This window comes from Lycium ferocissimum, chromosome 6 (genome assembly GCF_029784015.1).
Source record: "Lycium ferocissimum isolate CSIRO_LF1 chromosome 6, AGI_CSIRO_Lferr_CH_V1, whole genome shotgun sequence".
In the NCBI taxonomy this organism is placed as follows: domain Eukaryota; kingdom Viridiplantae; phylum Streptophyta; class Magnoliopsida; order Solanales; family Solanaceae; genus Lycium; species Lycium ferocissimum.
Genome location: NC_081347.1, coordinates 5,112,040 through 5,122,141, shown reverse-complemented (window position 1 = coordinate 5,122,141; position 10,102 = coordinate 5,112,040). Strand labels below are relative to the sequence as shown.

Below are 10,102 nucleotides of genomic sequence, written 5' to 3'. Positions count from 1 at the left end.
ATCCCTAATTTTCCACTTCAATTGAGAAAATCAAATATCCTTAACAAAGAAAAGTGACTAGGATGTGTGTTTAGGATTAATGTATGTCCTTTATGTGTTTTCTTAATTATTCTTACTGTATGTATATAACACCTGGTAATCCTACATTATGGTTATGGTTTTCTATTGTTGTGTATCCTATTTGTTTGATTTTGATTTCAATTTGTCAGTTTTATGTTTTATTGCTTTTAAGAATATGAATTAGTGTAAATGGAATCGCTTCTAATATCATATCAAAAAAACTGAAACCGAACTTCCAAAAACCGAAACGGAAAGAACCGAACCGAACTAGTTTGGTTCGGTGTTCGGTGTCCACCTTCAAAAAACCGAAACCGAAATAGCCGAACCGAAGTTTGATAAAACCGAACTGACGAACCGAACGCCCACCCCTACTAAAAAGCATGAATGTGTACAGAAACAGTCATATATGAAAATTGTGCATATAATAGCAAGACCTTTAGAGAAATGGTCACCTCATGACAGATAAGACTATATTTGAATGGAGCATTTTGAGGGTATTATATCATAGGAAAAAGGCTCAAATTTTATTCATCAAGTATACCAAAGATTTACATTTAATTCTCAGTATACTTTGAATCATTCATATCCTCGCCGTTTGCAAATCGTCTCAAACTTGCTGAACTCCAATACTGAACTAGATGGCTTCCATTCCATGTGTCAACAGACTTACGGAACAAAGTTCAAATTTACCCCTTTAACTTTTTCTTCTAGTTTAAAATCACCGTCGGCTATATTTCACGTTAGAGTTCTATTAGGGTCAAGGGCAATAAAAACAAACAAGGTATGAATGACCTCAAAGTATAACGAAGGTTAAAACTAAGATACTTTGTATAGCAGAGGGAATCTTTTTTCCCCTTTTGCTATATAATATTTCCGTGATAACCATGTAACTTTTCACAAATCAAATTGCTATTCATAGGGTAAAGGCTACCAAAAAGGGTGAACATTCACAGAGAATCTCAATATATTACATACATTGCTCCAAAAATGTGTAACTCCAATTCCTATACATACAGATACTACACAATCTTTATCACTTTCAACTTTTGAGTAGCATATTTATCTATCAAAATTGCAACTTTATAGAAACTGTACATTCTAGCGTTCTAAAATTTAGATCTTCCACTTTACATTTTTGATGATCATATGATAGATATCAGATACTTTAAACTGTGAACTCACAAATCTGAGGTCCTTCCTTCTGTTAAGGCGAAAATTTCAGGATTGATCATGCTCAATTTAGGCAGCTAATATGCAAACCTTGCCGATCTCCGTTTCTTGAATCTGCAGCATCTCGCCCTCATCTTATCTCATTCTTTTCAAGAACCTACACGTGGAAAATGGGCCGGCTGGTTCAAATTTGGGCGGGTCAAAACAAGGTTGAATCAATAAAAAATAAGATAATTTTGCCACCTCCACTAGAACCTGACGCACTGAAAGTCCATGTTGAGCAATCTTTACTTCTCTGACTCTGCATAGGGATCCGTCCAACACGTGTCCTCCTCGACAGCCTGTTTCCATCGTCTTTTGAATATCTTATACTCATTGTACGATTGTCTTCTCACCTGTAGAAACATACATAACTGAAGTCAAAAAATGTCTTCGCGTTTCTGAATGAGTACATAAAAAATGTTAAATCCATGCTACATTAGAATTATACTCCTTTATTTCATTTTAGACTCTATATAGGCGACCCCAACTAGCTTGAAATTAAGGCCAGCTAAAAGTTGAACCCAAAGTCAGCTTGCAATAATTGTAACGTTCATGATAAAAGTGCACCAGAAGATACCTCCACTCTGAAATTGAGAGTGTTGGGTTGAGATGGCGCCTGCATTCATGAAAATAATATTTAGCTTCGATGTTAAATAAAAAACGCGTCAAATCTCATAAGTGAACACATCTAATATGGTTGGACGTGGTAATTAAGCTATGGACTCTTTCTAATATAAATACCATCACTGGATAAGTTATCTAAAACATACTTGTTTTCTAAGGCTTGTGATGTTTTCTCCACTCACCGTCAGATTCTTCTGCATGATTGACATCAACATGAATAAGTTCGAAATTGAAGAGGAATAGCAAGTCTACTAAATGCATAAATCTCAGGAAAATTTGACTGTTTCACAAATAAGAAAAGAAGAATTTTAGAACTTTGTAATATACTCAAAAGAATGTTGTTGGTGTGGTCCACAAGCATAACAGGCTACACATAGAAAGGTAAGCCTAAAAAGTCAATGAGTACAATAAATCAGTTGTATTTCCATGTTGTAGTTACCTTTTTTTCAGGTTCTCCTAGTGTTGGAAGGCCATAATGAACAATGTATTCAGCATCGACAACCCCAATGTTTTGAGTTCGGTCTCCCTATTACAAAAATAACCAAGGAGCATCAGCAACTCATGACTCTAACATAAGCGAGGTATCGGTTTAACAAAAGAAAAATAAAATGCCCCAAATCCAGAACTACCTGTGCACAGTAACCAAGCTGCATGTCCAAACCCCAAGCATGTATCAAGTCATTCTGCGAAAGAACATAGAAGGAATAAGAGGTAAAACATGATTATCATTTTGCAGATTAAGATGCAGTTATGCCTGATGAACTGGACTAAACAGCGGTTTAAAACAATGATTAATAGCATGTTTGGCCAAACTTGTAAAATCTACTTATTTTGAGAAGTATCTTTTTTCAGCGAAAAAATACTTTTGGGAGAGTAGCGGTTTGTATTTGACTAATCAGTTTGAAAAGCACTTTTGTCAATATTAGAGCAGTACTTTGTGCTTACCAATATTCCAAACGTGTTTCGGGGAAAAACTTACTTTTTTTAGCTTCTGTTCTGCTACTACTGAAAAGAACTTATTTATCCCTAAAAGCTTGGCCAAACACCTCAACTTTCTGAATAAGCACTTTTGGCTTCCCGAAAGCATGGCCAAACAGGCTATAAGTTGAAGTTACCACTCACCATGAATGATTTCAGCAGTTATATGATCTAATATTTATCAAAAAAAGCAGGGAAACCTACATTAACTCTTTGTCAAAGACCAAATTTTAACTGTCAAAATACGAGTAATGTAGTTATAGCATGACGTATATAATTATTAATGACAATGTAGTGTTTCTAAAAGGAAAAACCTGGATCATATACCAGACGCAGCGCCAGGCAGAGTTCGAAAACACAGGAGCCATTACTTCTATCCACCTGCAATATAAGAGACAGTTCATGACTCTGTATTATAATTAAGTTTCTATCTTTTCCATGCAGAAAAGGAGGTTATTGCTGTAAAGTTCCGATTTATGTTCCTAATTATTTCCTATTAAGAAGAAAAAGACTTTAACCCATGAGTGGCATAAAACAAAATTAAGTTACCCTGTACAAGGAGGAGCCATACTGTTATAGTCACACCGAGTGCCAGTATCGCCAGCCTTATAAGTCCTCCTGCAATGTAATGTGTTAAAATTGATTAATTCCAACATCATAATATCTAGCCGTTATTAATCAAAGACCATAAAATCATACAGGTTCTAGCATTAATAAGTTTGCGTTTGGCTAATCATTTGAAAAGCACTTTTGAGCAGCTTCTCGAAAATAGTTTCTGCTTCTACTCAAAAAAACTTTTGTTTCTCCTAATTGCTTGGCCAAACACCTCAACTTTGCCCAAAAAAACCACTTTTAGCATTGCACCAGCTTGGACAAACAGGCTATAGGTGGAAAACTAAAGCTTTAAGAGTACCATTCTTTTACCACTATATGCTACTAAAACCTAGAGATATGAAAGAACATACTAGACACAAAATTGTCAATAAAAAGACCTGTGCACTCTTGATCTCCTCCCACGAGCAGTAATCTGATGATGCACCTCTGATTTTCCGATATCTAGTGCTGGTTGTGAAATCTCAAGACCTTCATCTCTCACAATAGATATATATCTACAAGGATAATGCAAGTCAGGTTTAGTAAATACAGTACTTGATTGGAATGCTTTATATCTTTTTTTAGTGGTTTCCGACACATACATAAAACTAAATGCATATATGCAGCCCAAACAATTCAATCCTTCAATAAAATGAAACAAGTAGTAAAGATCAAGAAAGAAGCATTGCGTCCTAAAAATGATATTGCTATCGGGAATGCTTTTCTAAATGGGGAATCAACTAATATCAAAAGATGGAACTCATGGACTTTCCGTTTTTATTCTTTCCTAGCACATGTCAAATAGAGATATAGGACATCCTCTCTAGATGACTATTCCTCTATACAGTCAAACCTCTTTATAACGACGTCGTTTATCTGGAAATTTTTTGGTTGCTGTTGCGAAATGTTGTTACAGAGCATATAATATAACATAACACAAAAAATCAGTTCCACAGAAAACTTGGCCATCACAGTCTAGTGTTGTTATAGAGGATGGCCATTATAGAGAGGTCTGACTGTATATAGATTACTCACACAAGCAGCTTTGTTAGGCTGCACCACTTTGTTATAGTAAGTTTATGAAGATTCAACAAATATAAAACCAAAAAAGAAAAGAGAATCAGAAATTTCATATCAAGGTTTACACTATACAATGAAGAAACTTCACTAAAATTAATACCAAAGTTTAATATTTGATAATAAAATGATTATTTTTACAAATGCAAAGTGAAAACAATGATTATCGCTCCAACAAAAAAGTTCAGATGTACTCTATCTGCTGCATACCAACTTTCACATTACCGTTTTGGGTTGAAATTTTCTACTCCAAGGTCTTCATCCCAGAGGAAGATATAACTGTACTCAGCAACTATATCTGGATGTAAGAATCTTTTTGCAAACCACCTGTTAGTTTCATAACAACCGAAAATGTCAAGAGAGTAAAAGATTTTAAAAACAAAACAATGGAGAAGGTAAGGGTCTGAAAACTGTACCATTTTGTTTGGTTCAAAGCTGAGATGTGTATTACACTGTTACTCCATTTAAAAGTCTTCCATCCATCGACATTACCATCGTAGTGAAAAAGCATCACCACAAAATCACTTGATAGAAACTGCCAACCAATTCAATGAGTAAACTTATGGTAACTGCATAAAATATGCAAAATATTTAAACAACTCACCTTTTGTACCATTTTGTTTACTGTTTCCTTTTGCTTTAGCCCAACAGCTGCAGCAAACAGGTACTTTGAAGGCTCTTTTTTCTGCTAGACCACAATTAGAAAGTAACTGAGTGGTATTATTGTACTGTAGTGTGGAAGAAAATATTAGAGTGACTGTTGAAATTTTAAGACAAAACGGCATATTTTACCTTAAATTAGATTTGAGATATAAAAAGTTGTGAAAGTTGCACAAAATAATAATATTATTAGTAGAATGTGCCAAACATTGTTGGCGAACTAAGAAGGAAAGAGTATCATAATAATCGGAGCAGTTAGAGTATTTTACTTTTTGAAAAGATGTAAGAATTCATTTTTAACAGGAAAATTCAACTCTGCACATACAACTTATGAGGAACATGGAAAAGATGGATATGAAAATTAACCTCTGGATAACCCCATAAAGGCCGTCTTTCCAAGTTAGAAGTCTTAGCAATAATACCTTCAGGTAACGGCTCACTTCCATTAGGCCTGCATTCATTCTAAAACGGACATAAATTATTTATGCGAAAAATAAGAACAACATCAAGGTACTCAGAAACCAATGAATAAAGTCAATCCCATTAATATATGAGTTTGTGAAAAACCATGAATCAATAAGGACCAATAAACAAACCTTACATGAGCTTCGCACTTTCCATAGCAAACTTTTCTGCACAAAAGAGTTCTTATGATTATCCATTCCCATTGTGCATCACTAGTGCACAAATTTATCAAAACTCAAAAAATACCACGTTGCTCTTTTCCACTATGAGAATGAAATAGATTGTAATCGGTTACAAGCGTTTGGACATACATTTATATGCAAATAATGAAATATTATATGGCAATCAGTGTTGTTTTACCATTTCGTTCGTTATTTCAACTACAACTTGAAATAGAGAATTCAAAGTTGAGAAACTGATTGGAGGAGTGTTTAAGTGAAATCATAGTTTTGACTCGCAAAAAACTTCAACCCTGTTCGGAGTGTGATTCATGTCCAAAACACAAACAAAATGAGTACTATTTTTCAACTTCAACTTCAAAAACTTGTTTTTCCACCTTCAACCAATTATATCCACACAGGAATCTCAAGTAGGGCATATTCTGTTGAGCACAATTGACTGCTCATAACATGAAACAAAATGAGTGTAAAGAATTGTAATGCGAGAGTTGGTTCTTCATTTGCATTTTTGCAATGATAAAACTTAAGTTGTGAGCAACTAATTGTGCTCAACGATACACAATATATTCCATAAACCACAGGAGAGATCAAGAGAATACAACATGCACCTCTTTATGATTTTCTGCAAAGCTCCCTAACAAGAGAATTAGACACAACAGGGAAGCTATAGGAAAGAGGGCACATAAACATGACCTCTTGACTTTTGGATCTTTGAATAATGGCACCTGAAAGTACCAAGAAAGAATCTCATTAGCACATTGAACTGAATATTTCATATAACAAGCTACTTCTTAGTTCTTAATTAATGTTCTCTGAAGACACTACAATGATACTAAAATCAATCTAAAGAAAAAACACTTCCAAATGAAAGCTTAAGGGAAAAACAAGACATAAGAACTGCCCCCCCCCCCCCCCACCCCACAACTAATTGCCCATAATAAATGTCTTGTATTGTTGTAAGCTATGTTGCTCGGACTCCGCAAAAATGTTCTTGAGTGTGTGTCGAATCCTCCAGATATTGTGTATTTTGAAGGATCCGACACAAGTGTGGAAGCATTTTTTGGATATTCCAAGCAACACAGGCTATAAAATCAAATCTTTTTTGCATGACTCTAAAACTCTCCAAAAAAGATAACATGAAGCATCAATATAGTGACTTTCTTCTTTGATAACTAAGTAATCCCCTGTTTACGATAAAATATGATAAGAAAATCAGAACAATAAATACAACAATTAACCCTGAATCAATTGTTTACACAATAACTAAATATGGAGGCAGACAAAGTATATAACCAACGGGTTAAACTGAATCTAGCATTTTTGAAACAAAATATAGATATAAATGTGAAATTGCTAAGTTTTTCAGAAATAGTGTTAAATTCAGAACCCTTAATTATAAAAGTCTAAATATTTCGGTAATAAGAACATGGACGCGTCAAATTTAAATCATGATTACACAATGCATGCAAATACGTGAAAAAGATATGTTCATCACGTATAAAAAGCCAAGGAACATATAAAATGAAAAATAACTTACAAAGCTTGAGAGTTTCATGTTATTATTTCAAATAAATAAGAAATAGCAAAGAATCAACTGCTGCCTCTGCCCCTCTTGTCTCCCTGAGATAAAACACTTCTCTGTTTCCTACATAAAAGTACAAATGGATATTATATATACACACATGAGATTAAAAAAAAAAACATTTTTAGAAGGCAAATAAAAAAGGATCCTCTCCATAATTCAACCTTTTTCTATATTTGAGAAGAAACAGAAGATTTCCCACTTTTCCCTTTCTTGTTTTTTGGTTAATCTATTGCATAAAAAATGTTACAGGAAAGAAGAAAAAGAGGGATGTTTCTGATAATATATTTGATTGTAGATTTGTTACTGAGAGGGGAAACTGAGTCAATTTTTATGACGCGAAGACTACGGCGACAAAAGGAAAAAAGAAGAAGATGGAAGTGTGGGGGACGTTGTGGAAGACAATTGCGCGGTTTCCAACTACCAACAATAGTAACCATGTCGAATCAAGATTTAAATTATAATGTCTGCAAAATATTAGTATTTGTTAGTGGTGTCTGACTAATTTGCGCACTTGTACCTCTTTGTTTTTTTTTTTTTTTCATCCCAATACTTGCTACTTGCTAGTAATAAATTTGTCGACATATACTACTCTATCCATGTCAATTTATCTATATTTTTCATTTTTCGAGGGTCAATTTAATTAAGGTTTGAAGCTAAATTGTATTAGCTTAACTTAATATTTTAAGATGGTTAAAGTATATATACTATTTGAAAACTACATAAATAGTACTTAAGTTATAGATTTTCTCATATCAATTTGATGAAAAAATACATCTTAAAATTTTGATCAAAGCTCATCGGAAAACGAAGAGTATCACATAAATTGAGACGGAAGAAGTATATTTTTACGATAATAGTGTCCGAATTAACTTGCACACACTTCGATTATTTCATTGAGTATCTGCTACTCCCTCTGTTCCGAAATAATTGTCACGGTAACAAAATAAATTTATAAGTATCACCTTAGAGATTCAAGACAAAATTGACAAGTATTTCCAAGCATTAATGAAGAAGCAAAATACCGTACCAAAATAATTTTTCTCCAACAAGCACGAGGTTGTTCCTTAGAAAATTGATCAAACACGTTTTGTTCTTATTGGCAGTTGTGTCTTTGTCACCTTTGGTCTAGTTTCCCTCACTTCAACCAACAAACACTTTGGGAAAAGAATACAACAAACCATAACTAACCACCTCATCCATTGGCCCGCCACTTAAGCTTTTGTTAAAAACAAACGCATAATAGGAAGAAAAAAGACAGTTACCAACAAGACCAGTACCCAAATATATAGTTTTATGAAGGCAACTTTGTTGGAGGACAAGGAAATTCGTTATTTCATAGGACAAAGTGTAAAATTTTAAAATGAAAAAGGAAAAAAATGTGAAAGATGGAACGTTTTCAAAATTTTCACTGATTTATTATTCTAGTTATTACTTCCTCCGTTTACTTTTACTTGTTTAGTATTCTAAAAATAGATTTTCACTTTTACTCGTCACTTTTAGCATATTAAGAGAAGATAATTTTTTTTCTTCATGTTTTACCCATAGTATTAATGACTCATTCAAATGATCTTTCCAATTCATTAAAAATATGCACCAATTAATACAGGTAAATTAAGCACTTCATTTATTATTTCTTAAGGGGTGTGCAAAATTCATAGTAGACAAGTCAAAGTGAACGGAGGGAGTACTTATTAGTACATAATTTCGCTTGTATGAACTTATTCACATTGTTGGTTCCAAATTAAGATTAAAAAAAAAAAAGAGTTATAAAATTGAGAGTTAAAGCAAAACCAATTAATATACTCTCTCCGTCCCAGAAAGATTGTCTTAGTTTAACTTGGCATAGAGTTTAAGAAATAAAGGAAGACTTTTGAAATGTGTGGTCCAAAACAAGCTTTAGATATTTGTGTGGCTGTAGCTTGTAAATCATCTCATAAAGTTAAATTGTTTCTAAATATAGAAAGGTGTCAATATTTTTGGGACAGACTAAAAAAGAAAGGAAGACAATCTTTTGAGACGGAGGTAGTATGATGTACAGAATAAGGACCAAGTCAATCAAGATCAGTAATGTCTATTTTCCCAGTGACCAACAAAATTTTATTTGGTAGATCTGAATTATGGCAAACTTACATAAATAACTACCTTAAAAGGTCCAACTTACTCCCCATTGCAACCTTTTCTAAATTACCATCCTTAGCTAACATTCATCCGCATTTGACGTATTTCAGTGATTTTTTTAATGTATTTTAGTGATTTTTTTTAATGTATTTTAGTGATTTTTTTTTTTTTTTTTTTTTTGCTTTGATGTATTTCAGTGATGTTTTTGCTTTAATGTATTTTAGTGTCTTTTTTTATATGTATTTCTGTGATTTTTTTTTAATTTATTTTAGTGATTTTTTTTTTTTTTTGCTTTGATGTATTTCAGTGGCTTTTTTTGATGTATTTCAAAATACACTGTGTACATTCAAAATACATTTGAAGCCAAATACATTCAAGTTTCCGCGTATTTGAAAAACACTGTTCATATATTCACTTTATTTGAATGGATTCAAACAAAATTTCAAATACATTATGTACATTCCAACTACATATGAAGCCTACATTCAAATTTCTGTGGATTTGAAAATACTGTATTTGAATGTATTTCAACAAATACATTTAGATACAA

The 10,102-nt window shown here is 33.1% G+C and overlaps 1 protein-coding gene across 1 annotated transcript; it reads right to left on the bottom strand.

Moving 5' to 3' along the window:
* Positions 1 to 1,006: 1,006 nt before the first annotated feature.
* LOC132061040 (uncharacterized) lies at positions 1,007 to 7,404 on the bottom strand. Its single transcript, XM_059453919.1, has 16 exons — positions 7,387 to 7,404; positions 6,458 to 6,574; positions 5,802 to 5,837; positions 5,572 to 5,667; positions 5,150 to 5,233; positions 4,962 to 5,080; positions 4,771 to 4,872; positions 3,867 to 3,983; positions 3,424 to 3,492; positions 3,189 to 3,255; positions 2,526 to 2,579; positions 2,336 to 2,422; positions 2,043 to 2,090; positions 1,850 to 1,888; positions 1,474 to 1,625; positions 1,007 to 1,387 (listed from the first exon to the last, which is right to left on the bottom strand). Exons 1-15 carry the CDS (start codon positions 7,402 to 7,404, stop codon positions 1,518 to 1,520), a joined length of 1,161 nt encoding a protein of 386 aa, XP_059309902.1. The 3' UTR covers positions 1,007 to 1,387; positions 1,474 to 1,517.
* Positions 7,405 to 10,102: the final 2,698 nt, after the last annotated feature.